This window comes from Botrytis byssoidea, assembly GCF_014898295.1.
Source record: "Botrytis byssoidea strain MUCL 94 chromosome Unknown BBYS_004, whole genome shotgun sequence".
In the NCBI taxonomy this organism is placed as follows: Eukaryota; Fungi; Ascomycota; class Leotiomycetes; order Helotiales; family Sclerotiniaceae; genus Botrytis; species Botrytis byssoidea.
Window position 1 is genome coordinate 932,344 of NW_024065845.1, and position 23,413 is coordinate 955,756.

The following is a 23,413-nucleotide window of genomic DNA, read 5'->3' on the forward strand; positions in this document are numbered from 1 at the left end:
TTCCATTGTACCGTGCGAAAAAAAAAGCAGGTCTATTGCAGTTAAACCTTAGTATCATACTGGTATTCCTTTTGAGACCTTAGTTCATGGCTGTGAAGTTGGCAAAAGATTTCTACAGATCCAAATAATCGGGCCAGTTAAAGGACTGCCGCAACATTTAACACTTACGAATATACGTCAGATCTATTTTGTTTATAAAAGCCGTGGGTAATCCAAGCGATTTCTTCAGATCCTCACATGTGCCGCCTTGTTTTTTATACTTTCCGGTTCCTTCATACCTATTGTATCGTGCAGTATTAAGTATTTACAGGGTTGTTGAACAGAAACAAGCTCTTGCAGATCATGAGCAAGACAAATTTCCGAACATGTATGAGACGAATTCAGTCGATCATGCAGTATCTACTAGGTAGAATTGATTTCTTTATTATCTTCGCTTCGAGATTGGCAAGAGTGTCACATCATACCAATGAAATATCAAAGCACATCATGCTATCATCCAGTCCACACATTATCCATCGCGGCATCATACTGCATGAAAGTGATGCAACACACAGCTAGTCTCAACGCTTCAATGGCGCGGCTGCTGGTCCTCTTCGAAAAGCAAGAGATACCACGACACGAAACTCTCCAGTATACATCGGGACCGCTGTCGGTGGTCCGAGCTTGCATAAAAAAGGTAATAATCATGGTTTCTGGCTGCAAATTGGGATACTCTTCGTCCTTCGCGAGCTGGAGTGTGTTCAGAATGAAGAAAATTGGGCAGGGGCAGCTGTATCAGTACGTACTTGGTACTAGTAGTCGATCATTGCTTATCAGTCTCAGCATACTGATAGTATGAGATAATATTGACAATACATACCACGGGCTGCTCTCCCGGTGCAGTAACTGCAAAGTTCCGAGCGGGACCGAGATTGTTTTCATCGCTATGATCACAAACAACACGGAGCAACCACGCTGAAGTATACGTCCACTGAAACTCTTCTGTTGGACAACTTACAACATCCCAATCAATATCGAAGCCCCCTCACGACTTTCGGCATTCCTGTGAACAGAAGTAGCAGTAGATTAGTCCTGCGGCAGCTTCACTGATACTTCACGCTATAAACGAAGAGCTGGCACCATGCGAGAGTAGACAAACATCTACCTGCAATTCCCACCCTTCGATTTCCGCAGGATTCTCCATCAATAGCTGCACTTAAAAAGGCCACCATCCAAGTCCAATCAGCAGGATTCCCCGCCGCACTACAAACTTCCCAAGTAGCCTGCGCTATCAATCCCTTCATGCATATATCCGGTGAATAAATCTCGCACATGTTTGACGGATATCAAGTCACCATGGGGAATATCGTAGAAGAAAATCTCGATGGAGGAATTCGAAAAGAATAGCGAGAGTACTGATGTTATAATTATCGAGACGAACCAAGAACCAAAACAGCCGATGAATAAGCTGGAGGGATACGCCATTCGATCAAACGAATTATTCCAAGAAATAAGCAATCAAGAAATACTGCATCTCGTGCGCCAACGTGTATGTGATGAGTTTCGTGTATCATCCGTATATTGTGATATTAAACTGTGTTTGGAGATGCATTAGCATGTGGGCTGTAGAAAGATGTTGGAAAGAAAAGAACTATCCATTCTGTGAGATGAGTATGTTGATACTAGATGGAAGACAGAGGAGTGAAGATGGTAGAAGCGATGATAAAATACCTACCATGTCGACCCATACCAACTAAATCTCACGCCATCTCCATGTAAAAGATTAGGTAGTAACTAGAAATCCAGTCAGTCATCCATCCATCCATTCATCCATCCAAGAAAAACCATAACAATACTTCAAAGATTGCAAATTCAATACATACATTCAAGTCCCAAAAAGGCAAAAAGACAGACCAGAAGACACAGAGCTGACACTCCCAAATCCTGATGCAGAAATAAATGCCCTTGGATTCTACATGATGGAAGTCAATTTTTATCTTTATGCACTGGTAAACTTATTGCAGAGCCAGCAGTCAACATCCATCAATTCCAACAATCTAGAAAGTTAAGTGAAACATAAACGATCTTTCCCTCAGTCAGGGAACAAATATGTCAACCTGACCAGGAAGCTCAGTAAATGTAAAACCCACCAATAAAGATCTGTGCTATAAACTGGACAGAGAGGAAAGTAATCAAACTATCACATACTCATTGAAATTTACCACACAAGACCTCCCAATCCCCATCCAGACTTCCAGCCTGTGCAAGAAAAAAGCCAAAACCAAAAACCAAGAAGTTCAAAGCCTCTAGCAACAGAACTCTTAATCAACCACCTCCCTCCAAGAAACAAAAACCCACATCTCGACCTCCATCTCTCTACCAAAAAGAATCTTCAGACCCAGTGAATCCACCTGTAGCCAAACAAAAATATCCAGCATAGCATAGCATAGCATAGCATCCTCCCCTCCCACCCATCAACCTGACTGAGTATTCTCAACAATCTCACAACAAAACCAAACCCACAATCCAACCCACAACCATCCTTCTCTTCTTTCTCAAAGCAACCAAAACAACACAAACATATTCCCAAACAAGTTCCAGCTTCCATCCAAGTATCTCCACAATCCCCATACCTTACCTCAAACCTTTGAGTCAAAAAGCTAGACATCCAAAACAATCAGGCAGACAATCCGAGCTGAGCTGAGCTAAGCGACAGAAAAAGGGTCCGGATCTTCCTCAACTATTACTTACCTCTTGAAATTTTCTTCTTCTTCTTCTTCTTCTTCTTCTTCTTCTTCTTCTTCTTCAATCCTTCTTCTTCTTTACATCTTCTGTTTTATTTTATTTTCTTTTACAACTTTGTTCAATACATTTTCCACAATCTTTCAACAACATGGGCTCCTCTGGTATGTAGACATCTTTCCTATTCTATTTATCTTTCTCTTTCTATTCTATTAGGTCAAAAGACTCTTTATTCTCATGCAATTGTTCGAGTCCAAAACAACAGATGCTTTGATGAATCCAGACTTTTAAGACTTACCTGATAGATACAATTTCGTCCCATCCCCAAGCTTTTGTTTCTACACATAGACCGAGTCTTGGTTGAGCAAACTTCATCAAGTAAAGAGATTTTTGGCCATCGATTCATTGATCTTTGAGATTGAATTATTAATCGATGATCAAGAACCTCTGAAGCTTACCTGCTTGCTCTTCCATGCTCGTATACAGCAAAAGAGTACTCTGTGCTAGAACGAGCATCCTGAAACTGATGTTTCAATGTCTGCACTCATTAAAATACCAAGATTTCGGGAATGGTTGACTCACGAGCTGCTGTGCCTGCCACCTCAAAGCCACATACTAACTTCATATTCTATGGACAGATGAGGAGAGCGTTGCCAGCAAGGCAGATAGCTCAACTAGCGACGAAAGCTACACCACCGGTAAGAAGTCCCACTTGAACCATGACCTCACTACCGCTGCATGCGCTGACCCCAGAAAATCAGCCAGATCCCGATTTGCTAGTTCGGCACGCTCCACTGGTTCGATCAACGGCGATGGCAAGTACATTTATCTCCATCAACAAAATGGTTATCTTGCTGACGCCAATTTTTCTACAGATCAACCCTCATGTACATATCCTACCTCTCGTTGAGCTTTTGATTGTCCGTACTGACAAGAACAACAGTTGCTCCTTCAACTCCTACCATTCCAGAAACTGTTGGTAAGAAATTTCAAACTTCACTATCGTCGCACCTTCACTTTTGACACCGCTCGAGGCACACCACTTGGCAGAATAAACATTCACTTTCTCCTATGGTAACAAAATACGCTAGTGCGTTTATGTTTACCTACAATTGCCTTCTGCATCGCAGCCTCTTCTGCCAAACAACTTTTTTTCTCGATCTGATGAGAATCTTATCTACCCACATTCTTTGATTGTTAAAAAAACAATCTTGCTTTCCAATAGCTAACATGAATCATTACGAAGAAGAGGAAACTCCTCCATTCTTGCATCAGATGCTTCATCGAACGGCCAGCGACGGTTTTGGTCCTTTGGCCGAAGTTCCAATGTCTCGAGACAATACAAACAATAGCGAAGACCTTAACCTCTACCGCGCATCCTCGGTGGCCTCGTATCAATCACATCAGTCGAGCCAGACTAAGCACGCTATGTCCACCACTGTCCCGTTCACCTACGAGGAAGCATGTCGCGAATTGAATGCATATTGTGAGGAGAATATTCGAGCCGGATGTGAACTTTTGGAGCGCGAAATTGACGTGATCGCATACGATGAGATAGGCGGCGAAACAAGTCACCACACGATTCTATTAACTCTCAATCTAGACCTAAAAGATTTGATCAATAAATTACAGGGCCTTATCGACGGACGCGAGGTTGATCCTAACTCTATTCACAGAGGCAAGGGCAAGTATTTGATTCGGCGTATCGACGTTCGCTGTGGTCAACGTGATATGGACAGTTTTCTGCCAGCTATTGAAGGCGTTGTAACCGATGCGACTTCTCATGCTTCGCTCAATGTCACAAATCCATCCGCACAATGGGTGACCTGGAATTGTATCAGCGGTGGTCCAATGAACAACTATTGGGACCTATATTGTACAGCTATCCAACTTGGCGTGGCAGGAAATGTTCCTGTTTTGAGACTTTATACTGTCAAATGCAGCGACACATACAACATTAACGGCATTGGTCATATCTTCGACGCTGGCAATTCCAGACACCCAAGAGTCAGACGTTGGTCAGGTGGTAAGCCACCAGGCGGCGGTATCTTCGAAAAGACGACATCTACGACTGGAGTAACAAGTGGCTTGAACCCTATCGCATCTGCCTTCAAGTTTGGTGCAACTTTCGATGAAGCTGTCGACGCTTCTAATCCTCGACTACCCACGACAAATTACAAGGGCAAGGGCAAGGCAGTCGATATCTCAAGTCCCAATACTGATGGTTTTTTGCATGGAGGCGAATACAAAGGTGCGGGTGAGAAGGTCACTGTTGATACCACTGCCACTGAATGGAAGAAAGCTCCTATTCCTGACTGGGATAGCTTGCCCCCCGCTATTAATTATAATCCCGGTGGATATCAGGCAAAGCCAACTTCTTGGACATATTGGCAACGAATTGGCGGTGATCCGAAAATACACAAGGAGTTTCCTCTAGGCCATATCCCTTACCCCGTATCATCAGATATTGACCACTGCGATTTTCTTCCAGGAGAGCCAATTGACATGAAAACTTCAATTGCTTCTGCGATGAAAGCAATTGCGAAAAATGAGAAGCCAATTATGCCAAAGTTGAGCGCTCAAGAGCAGGCAGTTCTCGATGATATCGCAAACCAGACAAGAAAGGAGTTTAACAACGCCAGAGGTTTTGATCAGGAAGATGATGACATTTTTATTCCAACTGCCAATCCAAACTGGAATCCCAATGGTCCGAAGAACCAGCTTACAAAGGATAGAGAAGCTGCATCAGGTTTGACCAGCATGAGTAACATTCCCGCAAGATATCAAACTCAAGCAGCCGTTCCTGAGACCAGACAAGGACCACCATCATATGTCACCGCATACTACAATCGCCCAACTCAGCAAAATACAATGGCTGGTAATATGGCTGGTACTTCTCCAGGTACAATGTCTGGTACGGATGCTTCTGCTAGACTTGCATCCCCACATGCCACCCAGAGCAAATCTACATTCCCATCCGGTGGTCGGGCAAGACCTTTCACACCCAGTCAGATGACGTCGTTCCAAGCATTAAACGCTGGAAGTAGACCTAGCACACCTACCCTTCGATATGGTGGCAGTACTAGCTCATTTGCAATGCCAAGCACAAGCATTGGTTTCAATGCCCCTCCTAACACCATCTCTCGCAGTCGGCCATCCTCGCCAGCAAATTTGAGTCAGATCACAGATCAGCTGTTCAATTTGAACATGGCCAACCCCCAGGGACAATCGCGCGGTAATAATAATCAATTGTTTGTTCCAAATTCTCGATTATATGTCCCAGAATTCGGAGCAAATCAAAACACCTCAACTGCTCAGGGTCTTGGTAACCTTTCACAGAATTCTGAATGGAACTTCACCCAGGAAGGGACCAAGTATCCTTTCGGATACAATTTTGAGTTTGGTGGCAGTGGAGGCAGTGGAGGCAATGGAAGCAATGGAAACACTGGAGGACTCTGATTGGTGGAATAGCGTGGTAATCTTGTAGACTGGTTTTGTACCGGTCGGTTCTGATGAATGGTTGGGGTATCCAAATTGATTTCTGGTAATAGTATTGCTCCAGGAGACTTCTTTCGAATTTTTCTAGGAGAGAGCGATTTCGGGGTCTATCATCGGGAAAGATACAATAGTTTAGGCTTAAGAAGCATCAATCATCCAATGGCGGAGATGTGATCCTTCATCCACTATTCAATCCAGCGTTTTTTACTTAATGCTTGCAAATATTCATGTGATCAAGTGCCATTTCTGAATAAATATGCAGATACTGCTGGGATAAAACGCCATCTTCCCCGCAGATGCCTCACAGCTTTGCATTAACGTGAAGGCAATTATTGAGAAAGTCTGCTCGAAAAACAAACTGCTCATTGCCGAGGACTGAGCCAATCGTATAAACTACCGGGAGGGGTGTGGGATGTCTATTTTGTACCGCAAATCATTGACGATTAGTGCAGATCTTAGATCTTTTCGATGACATGCAGCAAAGAAGGGCATTTCACATGTTAGGATGCCGAGCAATTAGCTGAGATTATATGGTAGTATCTGTAGGATACCTATTTGCCTGGCCAGAGATTATTGTCTGAATACAAGAGATCAAAATAGTAATGAGCGGGTCGTATGCACGAAGCGGGCCTTGATGGCTATCCCAATGGCCTGGCTTTTGCATCTGTTGGCTGGGTCAATGAGTTGATGCTTGTAATAAATATACCATTCACCGGAAACGAAAATGTACAAAATTGTAAGTATTGTCACTTCGCGTATTGCAAGACCAGTTGAGTTCACCTTGTGTACTGCCGAGGCTATGTACCACTAATATAGCAGCAATATTCAATCCAGATTGGACTTTGATTTGTGGTAGAATTGAATGAGGCGGGGGGAGGGCTCAATGAAGATCATCAAGATAAGAGACCTGCAAAGGCAGTGGAATATAGCATTGTTCATGAGGAAGGAGCAGCATGTGCAACCACAACACCAACGAGTAACTCGCTTGTGTGCCTCCGCAGGCTGTATGCAAGGTTATAGATATTGGTACCGATCATTGGGAGATATTACTCGCCCCTGAATAATTCTAGTATGCTCCAAATGTTCGACGACTGCAGTTGCGTGAAGTGGTGTAAAGATTCTAGGTAACTATGACGACGTTGATCCTTTCTCCTTTCTTCCCTCATTTTTCATTGAATCTGTGTATAATTGACATCGCATAGTCGCCATCGGAGAGTCGAAGGTGCTCGTACCCTACAAATGTATATTCAACAGTTTGAGGAATGATTCGCGTACTCCAATCGATGGATCATAACTATTCGTCGACTGTGCATCTGCGAAAGGAATCGATTGATTGGATTCAGAGAGGATACTAGTCCGGTTCCTTGTTGGACGAAAGCCACGAATGCGAGTTGGAGTGGTGGATGAATTGAAGTTTTGACGCTCGAGGCATGTGTGGAGTGAAATGAAGTGATTGATGATGTGATAAATAAAAGACGGTGGTTGAACTCAACGGTAAACGTGTCGGCTATTGGTTAATTGCGGGCATGCCTCTGAATTGCAAGGATAGACAAGGTTACATACATGCGGTATGTATGGAAGTACCGTACACGAACTCCAAACCCTTGGAAATTTTGAAATCATCTCGTAAAATTGTAGATGGAGATGGAAATGAAAATGGGAATGGGAATGGGAATGGGAAAGGAGTCAGTAGAGATGATTATAGACTCGGGTATACTATCATATTCAAAGTGTCGCGTACCGTCGAATGGCCGAATACCTTTTCTAAGTCCAAACCTCAAGAATAACTAACTACCTACCTACCTAGATATCCCCCCCTACCTACTCTCGAGTTACTCCCTCACCAATCTTTATATACGAGTACATTACTCAATATACATCCCTCCCCTATACTCATATCCATCTATCACATAGCCTTAATGCATGCCCCATTCGAACCATCACCATATTCGTACCTTGAGACTTGCTTTGAGTAGAACCATTACGTTGACACCTCCAATCCATACCCTAGCAACAGGTACAATGACCATACGTATGAGTATTGACGAACAATCCAAGGCGTAGGCTGGTATAAGTTGCATTCCACAAAGTTCGTTATGCACGTTTTATGGCGGATGTGCTCAGATGTTTTGCTCAGCGCTAGTCACAACAAGGAAAGAGAAGTGTCCATACATCATATATAGAAACACATATCGTCGGCGAGCAGACGACAAATGGAGAGAGTGTGATTTTCAATCTATTCATATTCATTAACCGCCGTTACCGCTTTCATAAGACCCCATGAATGCCATATCCGGAGTATATAGGCGTGGCGTGGAGAACATCCTTCCAAGGGAATGGTCTAGGATCCTACAAGTTCAATATCCCAGACCCGAAGTAGATTGGTTTCGCCCTTATCGTTGAATGGAAATCTTTCTTCGAACGTGCGTTTGTTCGTGAATCAATATTTAATATGCACCGCAACCTCACATCTGGTCCATATCCTCTCTTCAATTGTCCAATTGTATTATATAACGTGGGTGTTGACCGAGACGCAACAGCCAAATACATACACAGTACGTACCGCGAATCAATTGCAACCCCATACAGCTCACCGAATCGCGTGGGAAGGCTTGGAGGCCGAGTATCGACATATAAACCCCCCTACGGATTATACACGAGCCTCAAGGAAGTCATGCAATTCACACTCCCGAGCGATCTCTTTTTGATTTAATCCAGCTGACAGGAATCATTGGCGTGTTAGTTGTATCTACGTAGGTAGTAAGCACCAATTGACGCTTACTAATACAGGTGAGTGAGAAATGTTTATATTTGTATATTCGCCTCCTCTCCCAGCACTTGACTCAAAACTTCCTCTGCTATTGGTATCTCGAGCCCCAAGTTTTCACAAATGAGTGGATTATAAGCAATAAGTGAGTAAGAAGTCTTTTGCTCTCATTCCATACCAAACATTATGATCCAGAATCAATGTCTGGAGTCGTAAGACAATTTACTAGGTATTTATAAATACACGACGATGACAGGGGATTTGGTCAATGGATGTCGAGGTTACTTATATTGAAAAAAAATGTGGTAGACTGCCTACCTACTACATAAAATAACTTAAGACGCCATAAAATACTCCTTTCTTCAACAGCGTTCAATGAAAGTACTTTTATGTTTGATAATCGACGCATCATTGCTTGTTTCAAATTTTACGCTTTCAATGATTCAAGTATGGTTGGATCGAAGAAAGGTTAATTTCTTCCTGGGTTCTCAGAATACTCACAAAGGAGGAGAGCCTCGCGCGCGCTACATCTTATCATATATATCTAGCAGAACCACATCGTTCCTTCCACAAACACATTTCACCCATCACTTCCTTGATATGCCCAAGTTGTCCTAGAATCTCTCATTGTATAAAGTCGCAATTGGTACATTTTCTGTTCTCACCCGCATGCAATCCCACATATTCAGCAACTGATTCGTCATTATCTCAATAGATTTCGCTTCGTACTTCGCGTTACTTGATGGATTCAGATCCATCAAGCGTCATGGAGACAATGTTGACTCCTGTTGCTTCACCAAACGTAAGTGCGGTAGTTTACTACCCTTCGCGACATTAAAGAAGGCTGGTTACATCCAGAATGCTCAGACATTGATGGAGTAATGCGGCTCATTGAATCCAGCGAAAAGCATACTTCGAACAATATGAATGAGACCCTGCTAATCTCCTGGTAGCTTTGGTTTGCCCTGAAGATCCTACGATATGCCTATCCGACGCTCGTCTTTTTCTATTTTTTCATTGCCCTTGGTATAACTGTATGTTATATGCAAGCAGAGAAATCTCAAGTCCAGGGTCAATATGTCCGTCGCGGGTTGATATTATGCTTCATTGGAAGTCTGACTGGAACATATGTACGTCGATTATACTATGGCGCAAATTTGGTCCTAATATGTCTGTGATGATAGGCTGTCGAAATCATTGTCGCAATTATCAAGTCATCAGTGGAAAACTGGAATCCAGGACAAGACCGAGTTGTAAGTGGAAATTTTCTTTCATCAGGGAGCATCAACCTGGAATGCGGGAAACCACAACTTTGAGATTGGGCATATGTCTGAAGAAGTAATTGATTGTCAAGCATCAATTGGTATATTGATGATCATCATGGTCTGTATGACAATTTGGGTTTTAGTTCACACTGAAGAATGAAAAGTGCTCTGAAGTATTGAGGTATTTAGGAGACATTTGACTTCAGCGTACGATTAATTTCGTACATCTTGTGGTTGTACCTTCTTCTGATTTTCCATGTCATTATTTGAATCATATTCATTCTGGCTTGACTGACAATCCAGGTTTACCTCATCTCATCGACTTTGGTCTTCCTGGTTCAAATAATTGCACTCGGAGACACAAAATCTCCTACGTGGTATCCCTACTATGGAACTTGGTGCATAGGTCTTTGTGTGGAACTCTGCCTAATCATTTTACCAAATGTGTTTTCTCCGCCGCCTAACTCAGCTTTCGATTACCTACTCATTTCTATACAAGCTATAAGAATCTTCAATCTCATCGCCTTACCTGTTGTCTACTTATATATTCGCGACTCAGATAAAGCTCCCGAAATCCTTGATACAGAACGTCAATCGCTATTAAAAAAGGCATCCGATCCATCTAGCTCCGAGAGCTCCACCCTAAACGGTAATGGGTATGGCACAACGGGCGAGCCTACAACTCAAGATGATGAAGATGCAGGAGATGAGTCGGATACGGCGAGTGTATCTTCGGAAGACTCTTATCTGAAAGATCAGCGCAAATCAAAAGAGGCTATCGCAAAAAGACTCAAGGAAGACGGAAACTGGTGGACTTACCTCAAAGGCTTTTCTGTGAGAGTCAGGCGTTCAACTATGGTCCGAACATATAGACTAATCAGCAATTTCTAGATGTTCATTCCCTTTGTTTGGCCAGTACATCACAAAATGCTCCAATTCAGGGCTGTTCTTGTTGCAATCACTTTATTGGCAAGCAATGCTTTGAATCTCCTCGTTCCGATTCAGTTTGGTATAATGGTCCAAAGCCTAATCAATTATACTGGGGGCGGTAAGTAACACTCCCGCGGCCATCAACGGAGATTCCAATAGTCCAGAGTAGCAGACTAGATTCGAGCTTTCGATTTTGGAGGAATTCAACATATTCAACAATTCAAATATTGTAATTGACTACAAATCAACACCCTGCCATTATCAAACTGCATTCTGGACTATTGGGAACCCAGCTCTTATGAATTTCTCTAACATATCTATGTAGATCATAGCCATAATATTTGGACACCCGTTCTTCTATACTCGCTCCTAAGGTACATAAATGGGGGTTCGTGTCTTACAGTAATAAGAACGTGGCTCTGGAATCCCTTGGAACAGTACGCATACAAAACACTCAGTTTAGCCGCGCACAGTCATATAATGAACTTGTCCTCCGATTTCCATGACAGCAAATCATCATCGGATCTTTTTCAGGTAGTACACGGAGGTAGATCAGTCGCAGATTTGATGGAGATGATCTGCTTCCAGGTAGTCCCGATGATCATCGATTTAGCCATCGCTTTTATCTATTTCGGTGCCTTTGGACCTTATATGTTCCTTGTATTGGTTGTCACATTTGTATCTTACATGTACGCCACTGTAAAACTGATCTCCATGAGAACAAATCAACGCCGAGACTACATAACATTTGCTAGAAAGGAATGGACAACCGGGCAAGAGTCACTGGATGGTTGGACGACTGCTAACGTCAGTATTTACATGTCTATCATTTTATACAGACGCTAACAAAGTACTAGCTTTTTAACATGGTACCCTACGAGAATGAACGCTACTCTGGAGGTAAATTTACCCACGTATACGACTTTCAGGCTTGATTGATTATTTGACTAACTCCTTGTAGTCATCAAAGAACACATTGATTCCAAATGGGCCTATGAATGGTTCTGGTACATTGCCTCCATGGCAAAGAGCCTGATTATGTGCTTTGGACTGACAGGTGTACTCTGTCTTGGTGCTTATTCGGTAGTATATGAAGGTCAAACCGTTGGAAATTTCACTACTTTGCTTATGTTCTGGGGGCAAATACAAGGTATGACTTTGTCGAGGTCCTCAGTATGTGCATGCATACTAACCTCAACTCAGAACCACTATCATTCCTTGCTTCCGCATACAGAACTATCTCTAGCTCTTTGATCGATGCCGAGCGCCTTCTTGAACTACTCAAGACAGAGCCCTCGATCAAAGAAGCACCGAATGCCAAAGACTTAGAGATTACTAAATGCGAGATTGAGTTCAACGATGTATGCTTTTCCTACGATGAGCGAAAGCAGATTTTGAAGAATGTTAGTTTCTTTGCTCCGGGTGGAAAGACGATTGCATTTGTTGGTGAGACTGGCGGAGGTAAATCAACCATGTTAAAATTGATGGATCGGTTCTACGACGTTAAATCAGGAAGTATCAAGATTGATGGTCAAGACATTCGAGACATTACAATGCACAGGTAAGAAGATGATTCAAATACTCAGTACGCTTGTTGACATAGAATTATAGTCTGCGCAGCCATGTTGGTGTTGTTCCACAGGATCCAACTCTTTTCAATGATACCGTCATGAATAACATTCGATATGCTCGTTTGGACGCAACAGACGAGGAAGTATATGAGGCTTGTAAAGCTGCTGCCGTTCACGACAAGATAATGAAATTTGCGGATGGATATAATTCTAAAGTTGGTGATCGTGGCGTAAAACTTTCCGGTGGAGAGAAACAACGTGTTGCGATTGCTCGTGCCATTTTAAAACAACCAAAAATCATACTACTCGATGAAGCTACCAGCGCTGTTGACACAGAGACGGAACAAAAAATTCAGGAAGGATTCAACGCATTGTGCAAGGGTCGAACAACCTTTATTGTTGCGTGAGTTTCGTCCTATCTGCAAAGCATATTTGTTTTGTGCTAACTATTATTAGTCATCGATTGTCAACTGTGATGAATGCCGACCATATTGTTGTTGTCATGGATGGTCAAATAGTCGAACAAGGATCTCATGATAAGTTGTTTCACTCCAAGGGGCGATATGCAGACCTATGGGCAAAGCAAATCTTCGTCAAACCTTCCGACAGGAAATCAAGATCCAAGTCCAGATCAAAGAGCCCTGCAAAAAAGGATGCAACTCTCTTGAATGATCTCACCACCGAAGACAAGACGGACACCCTTGCGACAGCAGCAAAAGGGGTCAAAGATCACAACCACTCACAGGACGATGGAAACGGGGTTGACAACGGCACGAGCTCCAGTGTTAAACCAAAAGATGTAAGTGATGGATCAAGCTAAACCTCAAAAGTTTTGAATATATAGAATCGCATACGGGAGGTCATGGAAAAATAGCAAGTTTGCTTAGGTGGCGTTTGAATCTGCACTAAAACATTTAATAAATATATATCCAATGCTACTGTATATCACCGTGGTAAACCTTGATACCAACCACAGTGTGGTAGTATGGACATTGCACCTTTGTGAACTTTATACACATCTAACAATAAAACTTATGTAATGCATAACGAGCAGGCAGAATTTTGGGGTGACTTTATCTGACATACTCAGGAATCGAAGCGCAAAGCAGACGAACTCTACCATGCGAACCTACTCTCAAAGACAGATTCTTCGAAACTCAAAATTACTAATCTCAGTAAGCCAAAGTTCCCCTCAAGTAACTTGGAGGTTCAAATTAGGCAGCAGCCTCTTGGGGGAATTCCTCGACCAACTCCTGTTCATCGGCCTGCCACCACCCCTCAGCCACCCGCCGCCACTGCTCGTCCTACTATTGCCAATCCTTATGCTACAACCTCTCGTCCTTCTAGTCCTCAACACAAATTCTTTACAACCCAATCAATTGAACAAGCATGTAAAGCCCATCTACCCGAGAGCCCTCCTCGCCCACCAATCTTGAGTCAGCCAAGATCTCTCTTTTCTACTGGAAATTTGCCCGTCCCGATTCATGCAAAGAATGTGCTTGATCACCCGAATCCGTGGGGAGAGGAACATCCTTGTCGAACACCTTTATCTACACACCCGATGCTCTCTTCTCAGTCAGCTCTAAAGAGTGTTGATTTGAAGCACGAGAAGGTCGATAACGGATGTAAGGAAGATAATGATGGGCTAGATAGTGGCAAAAGCGAAGGGAATGTACAAGATAAGGTGGAGAAACTGGACAAAGGTTTGCCGAAAGGACTGCCTAAAGGATTACCCAGAGGTGCAATGTTTGTCCAACTTCCAAAACATTTGACAAATGAACCAGTTCAGGAAAGACAACGTAGAGCTTCCGCCGCAGAAAGCCCTGGAAATGCCGCCGCTGTCTCTGAGCTTACTCCACTACTCGCTTCGAAAAATTCGCCCATCTATACCGGTCCCAGTTTCTCTTCCCCCAGAGACATCATCAAAGCACAGAAGAAACAACTAGCAAAAGAAAGGAGAAAATCAGGTTCTTCCTCACGAACTTTCAGCGAGTTAGTCAATGCCGTGTCCCCAGCTCCCATTATCGAAACCTCTTCCGTCCAGTCAGCAACACCAGTCAAAGTACAAACTAAAGAGGCAGCCAAAGAACAGAGAAAAAGAGACAAGGAAGAGCGGAAAGCAGAGTCGTTGAGAAAGAAGGAAGATAGTATCAGAAGAAGGGCGGAAAAGAAATTGAAGAAACATGGTATTGGTACTGCTGTTGCTGCTGGTGATGAAGATGGTATGTTCTTCTTCTTTGATATTTGTTTTCTCTATTTTTCTGAAATCGTCGTATCTTAAGCTCTAGCTGATTAGATGGTGTGTGGAATAGGGATCGCTGGTTATGGTACTACTACGACGGATATTACTACTAGTGAGATGGATACTAATCATATAGTTGTTAACGAGCCGGGAACAAGTAGGTTTGATGGTTTTACAGATGGAACCGTGGAATCTTACACAGATATTTCAAACAGTGTTCAGAGTGAGATGTCAGATGATATGACAACTCCTACCACAGCACAATCAGTAGCGCATGCTCAATATCCCCAGAGAGACCGAAGAATTCACTCGAAAAGTGAACCAAGCGGCAATAGTGTTAGTCTTGAGTTAGACGGTGCGGGTACTGGTTCACAGGATACAATTATCGTTGTGAGGGAGGGAGATGGAGGAAGTGAAAATGGAACGAATAGTTTGATTAGATATCCGTCGGTAAACAGAGATGGAGTTGCAATTGGAACCCCCAAGCCAGGAGAAAGAAAAGGGATTTTGAAGAATTTTGCGCAGGAGAAAAGAAGAGTCAGTGCGCCCGCGAGAGAGGGGATGCGCTATGAGGGGAGAGGGGATTTTAAGAGGAGAGAAAGAATACCAACGCCTATGGCGATGGTAGGCGGATTGATAGGACCGGAATTGGGGGTCGGGGTACCGGTTATGTCGGAGAGGGAGAAAGAGAGGGGACCGCCGGTTTCGTTGGGGAGGAATATGCGTTTGAGTTTGAATGGAGATGGGGATGGGGATGGGGATATGCGGGGGCAGGCACAGACAGAAAATTTCGTAAGTGGAGGAAGGAGAATGTATATGGAAGGGGGACTGATGAGGGGGAAGAGGAGACAGTGGAGGATTAGGAGTCGTGCTGTAGAATCTGCTTAGAAGGGAGAGGGGGGTGGGGAGGAGGGGATGGGGGGAAGTGGAAGTATGGATGCAAACTTGAGGATGGGAATGGATGAATCGGGAAGTTTTGAGAGCGGTGGGAGGGAAAGAGAGGGAAGTGTAAGTTTGAGTTTGAGTTTGAGTTTGACTGAGAAAGAGGGGGGAGGAATGCAGAGCGGAAGTGAGGGTGGAGATGGAGATGGAGATGGAGAGGCACAAGGATGCGGGAAGGGAAAGGGAAAAGGAAAAGGGAAGGGGGGTGTAAGGTTTGCTGATGATGTTTAGGGAGGAGTTGTGGAGGATGAGGATGATGAGGTTATTTTTGGAGGCTTGGGTTGTGCAATTGCTTTTTCATACTTATATCGAACAACGTATCAGTACTGACGTTTAAGCATGTTTTAAAGATAGTTTTAGCTATATCTATCTTGTTAGTTGTACCATAGCTTTACGTATTAGATAGACTAATTAGTGTCAAATATCTGACAGCTTCAAGCTGCTAGCTGTTGAGGAGAAAAGCACAAAGAACAATGTATGATGATAAATATCTCTAGTTTTTAATCTGCCATTCCATTGATTCCGATATACATTCGATTCGATCGTTAATTGTACAGTATATGAACAAACTTCCTTCATCCATCAGTATGTGAAGGACTTTTCTTTTGGAATCTTTTATCAACTTCCTTCCTTCCCTCCCTCCCTCCCTCTCTCCCTCTTTCTTTCTCCTCCTTTCTCCCTTCACTATGCATTGAAAATCGTAAGAGTGGCGTAAAAGGTATCGTCGAAGCTTAGTTCAGACAAGACGAACAAATAGATAAAAGTTTTTTGATTTCATTAATACACACGCTTTTGACAAGGAACTTGTCAATCGGTGAAATGTGAGTCCCTCGCTTCCTGGAACTCCTTTGGAACTGAAGGGGGTGCTTTTTGGTTGTGTGTTGTGATGTGATGTAGTGTGAGATGATGTACAAGAGGAGGAGTTGTGAATTTATATAATCGATGGGTTGAAATAAGGACCCAGATAAATATGAAGGGATGGATTGCTTTTATGATGGAGGAAGATTGGGAGCGCTATGCTACAAGATAGTGAAGAAATAGACGGGAGAGGATATAAGCTTTTGTGAGCCTGACGCCGAGACAGAAAGTGAAGAGAGAGATAAAGAAAAGATTCTCATATGTAATCTCTTCCGCTCTTCTGCAACTCAATGAGTCTCCAACCTCTCGTCTCTGGATTATTAACATCTTCCGCCACTCTTGTAACACCGATTGCATAGGTGACCAATTGTACCTTATCTTCCATACCGGCAGCTAATTGATTTGTCTTTGCGTTTCTATATACGTGGACTTCTTGGGTTCTGCAAGTAATGATAAAGACTGGAATATCATTATCTAACATTCTCGCCGACAGGACTTCAACATGTCGGATATCGAGAATGCGGCCATCAGATTTGAGACCAGCAGTTGTGTATTGTTTTGATAGAGCATCGTAGACGGAGAATTGGGCTGCGGAAAGCCAGAGTTTGAGGGTTTCGGTATCGCCTTTTACATATGCATCGAGAACTTCGGGAAGAATGTATTCGCGCATTTCGCGGAGAAAAGGTTCCATTTGGAAGGAGGGGTCCATTTCGCGGAATTTCTTAATTACTTGGGCGGTCTCGTTTTCGGCGAAGAAACCAGCAACTCGATCAGATATGCTGCGGGCAGTTGAGATCAATGGATTTTCGGATTCGTTATAGACGGTTTTCATAGAGAATAAAGATTGCATGACACGATTTGAGTCGCGGAAATCTCTCCAAGCTTCTTTGTATGCTGAATCTTTGTGTAGGGTGACATTTGTTCCGGCGCTGCAATTGTTAGATGTGGAGATTGATGTGGTGAAGATGTCACTTACTTAGGATCTTCTATTGGGACCTCCTTGATTTTGCCAGTAGAACCCTCTTGCAATTCCCGCAACTCTCTTGCTTTCCGCCTCTCTTCTTTCTCAACCCATCCACCATACCTCGAGCTACTGCCATCATCAATCACATTCTTAACATTCTTGTATGCCTCCGTTTGTCGGATTGGTTGTGTCGCCTTGTCAAGTACATTGGCTGTAGCATTAACAGTAGTTCTCACACCCTTCACAACTGGAGTTTCCCAAGTCCAAGCAGCTCCCTTACCAACGGCGCCTGCAGTAGTCTTTAAAACTTTGCCTGTTGTCGAGGTTACTGCTCCAGTGGTAGTTTCGAAAGCTTGCCTGGCACGCTTGACATTTTCGTTCTCTGTAAATTGGTGGGCACCTTCGGCCAATTGCTTGGTAGATTCATTCCATTCTTTTGATGCCTTGAATTCGCTTTGCAGGGTTTCGGTGAAGACTTGCCATGGAGTTTTGTCTCCGTGGGGTGGTGGGGGTGGAGGGGCCTCTTTGGATCCCTCTTTTTTGCCTTCACTGCCCTCTCCTTCTTTCTTGGTCTTATCCTCTCCGGAAGTAGATTCTGAGTCTTTAGCAGATTCCTTTTTACTAGGCTCTTCTTCTGTAGCTTCTTCCTTTGCTGCTCGGTCTGCTGGGTCTGCTGGATTTGCCTTCTTTTCTTTGCTTAGTCTCGAGCTTTCATGGAAATGCCGCGAGGATGCTGGGTATACTACAGATCTAATTTCTTCTGGAAGGAATCGTGATCGCAAAGGCGCAGGATATGAAAGAGTCGCAGGTCTCGAAGATTCCACTGTAGAAAATTGTAAATTTCGACTTTGTTGAATGATCTGGCGACGAAGGGTGGAGCCATTGGATGAGGGCCTCGCGATTGAAGACAGAGAAATCTGTTTACTTGTGGGCGTCCTCGCCGCCGCTGTTCGTAGCCCGTTCATATTGACTGAGAAGGAGAGTATAAATTATTAAAAGGCTACTTCAAAAGATACAGGACTTGAGATAAATTTGGTTTCGCAAGGTTATCATTGAATGGCGGCGATTTGAACATTTTCTCCGATTGACAAAATTTCAAGGCTGCAAGGGTTAGTGAGCGAAGCGGAACAACCCAGTCCGAATTCAACTTTCGACTAGATTTTGATATCAAAGCCACCAGTACTGCAACATTGAATCCCCAGATTTCGATATTCATTCAATCATGAGTCGAACTCTTTCACGGCGAGTCTTGGCTCAATCGCCTTTCGCCTCCATTTCCGAATCTGCGAATGCCACTCAAACATTACCCCTCCGATGTTTGCGACCTTTTTCAAGTACACCAAATCAGAAAGCTGAGGGCGACAACAAGCCTCTTCCCGATTATGTACCTCACAATCACTCAACCCTGAAGACCGGTGGAACTGCCGGTCTGCTAGCTAGAGCCAAGGCTGCCAGATCCTCTTCGCTGAATCCAAAGGCTACCAGATCGGCAGCAGCAGGAGGAAACTTGGGCATAACTAGCGTTTTCAAAGACATGATGATGCTAAATAAGCAAGAACGAAAGCGACCGGGCTTACTGGATACGACTCTGCCTTCGGATGGAAATTTGATTGGGGAACGAATCGTTGAGGAGGAGCCGCATCACTTTCACGTTTATGCTACAAGACATAACACCCATATCACACTCACAAGACCAAATCGCGAACCGATCATTTCATTATCGTGTGGAAATATTGGTTTCAGGCACTCGGGGAGGAAACACTATGATTCGGCTTTCCAATTGGCTTCATTGGTGATGACGCAGATTCATGAGAGGGCTATTGGTCGTGATATCCACAAGTTGGAGTTAGTTCTGAGAGGATTTGGTGCGGGGAGAGAGGCTGTTACTAAGGCTCTTTTGGGTACGGAAGGCAGATGGTTGAGAGGAAAGGTCGTCAAAGTTACAGATGCTACAAGATTGAAGTTTGGTGGTACGAGAAGTAAGAAGCCAAGAAGATTGGGTTAAATGGGGAATTATGGTGGTAAAAAGACCGCTGTGCATAATTGCAATATGATGTGTAAATCTGTACAATAGAGAAATCATGGCATCATAAAATGGTATCATAAAATGAACCCTTGGCGCCGGTCCTTCCTATCCTTCCTTATCCTTTGCCGAAAACGCCTGAAAAAGCCTGTACCCATATATCCCTCCACTCCAAACACAATTTATCTCCTGGCCGTAGGTGCCCTCTCTGAGAGGGGAACCACTCTGCCTGATGTGTCTCTGACATCTTTTCCCTTTCCTTTTCTGGCCTGATAATCTTCATCACAACTCCATTCTGTCTCATCATCGCGTAAATCTGGTCGCCCATCATCCATGCTATGTCTTGCGCTGCTCAATAGAGCCTGCTCATCATGGTATTCATCAACAAGCTCCCCATCTGCAGTTTCGTAGTCTGGAGGTGTGATCCATTGTTTGGGAACCATGCACGGTAATGCGACTCCGATACTGGCAGCTCTATTCAACCATGGTGGCCCAGATTGACCAGTAAGTCTCTCGCACATGTATGCAGTGAAGTGGTTGCAATTTCTTGTGAGGAGATTATATGATGTTCCTTGGAAGATAGCTGAAGCCTCCTTGATAACGGCATCGATTTCAGCCAGAGGAGAGAATGTGAATCCTTGGACAATCTCGCATCTGAAAGTTCCTCCAGGTGGTTCTACTCTTGGGGTCTGCCAATATACCCCCGTGTTTCCCTTTTTATCGTGTCCTCCAAATGCGTATTCTCTGCCATTTATAACAATCCCACTATGCAGTAAGGACGTACCAAAGCTCCAAAGGATTGAAGAAAGTTTGCCTGCCTAATCGCGAAATCCGTGTCAGCAACTGTCAAACCATGAACTTATCATATCAATACTTACAGGAAGGAGATCGTAAACATTAATGACTATTTCAGTCTTATGAAGGGAAAGTGTCGATCGGTGACTTGAGGAAGAGATTCTAGAGTTTTTCTTGCTGGAAGAAGAAGCCATAGTTATCTAGGTTGAAGAAGATGAGTAGAGTTAAGAAACTTGATGATTGGAGAAGTCAAGAAACTTGATGATTGGAGAAGTCAAGACCCAAGAGATGGTATCTTCAAATGATGATGAATTGCCTTGGTTTTGTATCACAATGAATGTATGTACTTTATTCTGGATCCCCTATTTGCTTCCTTGTCTTGAAAATGAATCAGACTCAGATTCAGATCCAAATTATGGCATTCATTATCGAAATTAAGTTGACTGTTTACCTGACTGTCGGGGTGATAGTTGTATCTACAAGGTATATCATCATAGGTCTAGCCATCCGTTCGCGTAACGATTGGAGGGGACCCAGTTATGCTGCGGAGAGCCAATCAAAAGTACTGCTTAGCTAAGCTGCCCCATTTTTGACGGTGAAATTTGATCCCGATCAATCGATATGATCACGTGATATCAAGAATCCTTACCCCTCATCGATTGGGTAATTTTCCAGCGCGCGCACACACAAGAAACTTCAAACGAAATATTTTTCGAGTAATTCAATTCGTCCCTTCACCTCCATACAAATTTCTATTTTCGCGGTCCGCACAAGGCTGGCTGCATTCATCCCACCATCACGACGTCTCTCTCACCTCTTCAACGTATCTCTCTTTCTTATCAACCCACTTTGTTCACCACAGCAGCAAGTTCTGCTTTTATAAACAAATACAACAAGAGCCTACTTAACTGTACGGTTCTATTCATAAATCAAAAGAGGTCTTACGCAAAAAAGAAGAGCAGAATGCCTCCCAAGAAAGTCGTCGAAGAGAAGAAGGCGTTACTGGGTAGACCTGGTAACAACTTGAAGAGTGGAATTGTATTTCTCTCTTCATTCTAGTTGTCTAAGACATGAACTGATTTTAAAAATAGGTCGGTCTTGCAAATGTCGGCAAGTCAACGCTCTTTCAAGCTATTACCAAGTGCTCCCTTGGTAACCCCGCAGTAAGTCTCAGAGCCCCGAGTCGATCATATGTATCAACGTTAACAATATCAACAAACTTTCCTTTCGCAACCATCGATCCTGAAGAATCTCGAGTTATCGTTCCTGATGACAGATACGACTGGCTTTGCGAAAAGTACAACCCTAAGTCCAGAGTGCCAGCACATCTTACAATTTACGACATCGCCGGTTTGACTCGAGGTGCATCTAAGGGTGAAGGTCTTGGAAACGCATTTTTGTCGCATATTCGTGCTGTCGATGCCATCTTTCAAGTCGTCCGTTGTTTCGATGATGCCGAGATTATCCACATTGAGGGAGATGTTGATCCTGTCCGCGATTTGACTATCATCAGTGATGAGCTCCGTATCAAGGATATCGAGTTCGTTGAGAAGGCACTCGAAGCTCAGAAGAAATTGACTAGAAGGGGTGGTCAATCACTTGAGATGAAAAAGCTCAGAGAGGAGGAAGCCACTATCGAAAAGGTTTTGGCTATGCTCAACGATGGAAAGGATGTCCGAAAGGGTAACTGGTCACCGAAAGAGGTATGTGCTCAATTTTTTCTATATTTTCATAGAATAATCCCAGCTCGTCGAGTACCTCGCATTAAATGCAGAGTGTATTCTGAGAGAAAAATCCCGTTCTGATACTTCGATACTACATCACTATCTTGAATGATACATGAAACTATATACTTACTTCATTTCTTACAGATCGAGTGTATCAACCCTCTCTTCCTTTTGACTGCCAAGCCAGTCGTTTACCTCATTAATTTGAGCGAGAAGGACTACATCAGAAAGAAGAACAAGCATTTGGCAAAGGTTATGGAATGGATCAAGGAACACGCAGCCGGTGATCCAATCATGCCAATCTCCATCTGCCTTGAGGAGAGATTAACTCAATTTGCGACTGAAGAAGAAGCCAAGGAAGAACTCAAGACCTTGGGTGTTGAATCTGCTTTACCTAAGATTATCACCGCCATGAGAAAGGTTTTGGACCTCGGAAGTTTCTTCACTACAGGTACAGATGAAGTCCGTCAATGGACTATCAGAAATGGTACCAAAGCACCACAAGCTGCAGGTGTCATTCACGGTGACTTCGAAAAGACCTTCATTCAAGCTATCGTATACAACTTTAATGTGCTCAAGGAATTCAATGGAGATGAAGCTGAGATCAAGGCTAAGGGAAAGGTCATGACTAAGGGCAAAGATTACGTTGTTGAAGACGGAGGTAAGAAGAATAGGTTCAATTCTGATCTTGAATCATTGCTGACTCTGTGTAGATATCTTGTTGATCAAGGCCGGTGCCGCAAAGGGCTAGATATACTATATCAAAATACCAATTCAATGAAGTTATGCCAGTTTTTCAGTCCTGCCTTCTTTATTGCCAGCATGTGAAATCATAAAGTTGTCTTTGTTTGGCTTCAAAATAGGATAGCCATTATATTTCATTTGCCACCAGACAATATCCCGGTAGTATCACTCAAAACCATGAATCTGTATCGGGATTTCAGCCGCACCATCGTTGACAGACTACCTTGAAGAATTTTGTTGCGCTAGCTTGCTACTTTTTGTTTCAAAGTATCGTCATCTCGCAAGTAGCGGTATGCTTGCAACAAATACAATTGAGTGACTATGCTCGTAACATAGCTTGGCCCTTAGAGCAGTGACAGCTCATCC

At 43.4% G+C, this 23,413-nt stretch overlaps 7 protein-coding genes across 7 annotated transcripts; 4 read left to right on the forward strand and 3 right to left on the reverse strand.

Moving 5' to 3' along the window:
* Window positions 1-492: 492 nt before the first annotated feature.
* EAE97_002381 (uncharacterized protein) lies at window positions 493-1,313 on the reverse strand (the record flags this gene model as incomplete). Its single annotated transcript, XM_038872892.1, has 3 exons — window positions 493-729; window positions 860-954; window positions 1,145-1,313. 3 exons carry the CDS (start codon window positions 1,311-1,313, stop codon window positions 493-495), a joined length of 501 nt encoding a protein of 166 aa, XP_038736098.1.
* Window positions 1,314-3,951: 2,638 nt separating this feature from the next.
* EAE97_002382 (uncharacterized protein) lies at window positions 3,952-6,180 on the forward strand (the record flags this gene model as incomplete). Its single annotated transcript, XM_038872893.1, has 1 exon — window positions 3,952-6,180. The coding sequence occupies one exon, from the start codon at window positions 3,952-3,954 to the stop codon at window positions 6,178-6,180; it is 2,229 nt and encodes a 742-aa protein (XP_038736099.1).
* Window positions 6,181-8,922: 2,742 nt separating this feature from the next.
* Window positions 8,923-16,167, forward strand: EAE97_002383 (uncharacterized protein; the record flags this gene model as incomplete). Its single annotated transcript, XM_038872894.1, has 15 exons — window positions 8,923-9,632; window positions 9,702-9,788; window positions 9,940-10,116; window positions 10,171-10,239; window positions 10,555-11,085; window positions 11,143-11,299; window positions 11,507-11,988; window positions 12,039-12,081; window positions 12,143-12,331; window positions 12,385-12,742; window positions 12,793-13,155; window positions 13,209-13,551; window positions 13,843-14,974; window positions 15,065-15,786; window positions 15,883-16,167. Exons 2-15 carry the CDS (start codon window positions 9,729-9,731, stop codon window positions 16,165-16,167), a joined length of 4,911 nt encoding a protein of 1,636 aa, XP_038736100.1. The 5' UTR covers window positions 8,923-9,632; window positions 9,702-9,728.
* An 883-nt stretch (window positions 16,168-17,050) lies between these two features.
* On the reverse strand, window positions 17,051-18,723 carry EAE97_002384 (uncharacterized protein; the record flags this gene model as incomplete). The annotated part of the gene is made up of 2 exons (XM_038872895.1): window positions 17,051-17,723; window positions 17,771-18,723. 2 exons carry the CDS (start codon window positions 18,721-18,723, stop codon window positions 17,051-17,053), a joined length of 1,626 nt encoding a protein of 541 aa, XP_038736101.1.
* A 257-nt stretch (window positions 18,724-18,980) lies between these two features.
* Window positions 18,981-19,763, forward strand: EAE97_002385 (uncharacterized protein; the record flags this gene model as incomplete). Its single annotated transcript, XM_038872896.1, has 1 exon — window positions 18,981-19,763. One exon carries the CDS (start codon window positions 18,981-18,983, stop codon window positions 19,761-19,763), a length of 783 nt encoding a protein of 260 aa, XP_038736102.1.
* Window positions 19,764-19,840: 77 nt separating this feature from the next.
* Window positions 19,841-21,018, reverse strand: EAE97_002386 (uncharacterized protein). The gene is made up of 2 exons (XM_038872897.1): window positions 20,660-21,018; window positions 19,841-20,599 (listed from the first exon to the last, which is right to left on the reverse strand). Exons 1-2 carry the CDS (start codon window positions 20,768-20,770, stop codon window positions 19,964-19,966), a joined length of 747 nt encoding a protein of 248 aa, XP_038736103.1. The 5' UTR covers window positions 20,771-21,018; the 3' UTR covers window positions 19,841-19,963.
* A 262-nt stretch (window positions 21,019-21,280) lies between these two features.
* EAE97_002387 (uncharacterized protein) lies at window positions 21,281-23,126 on the forward strand. Its single transcript, XM_038872898.1, has 4 exons — window positions 21,281-21,614; window positions 21,668-22,279; window positions 22,448-22,964; window positions 23,017-23,126. The coding sequence occupies exons 1-4, from the start codon at window positions 21,540-21,542 to the stop codon at window positions 23,052-23,054; spliced, it is 1,242 nt and encodes a 413-aa protein (XP_038736104.1). The 5' UTR covers window positions 21,281-21,539; the 3' UTR covers window positions 23,055-23,126.
* The last annotated feature ends 287 nt before the right edge of the window (window positions 23,127-23,413 follow it).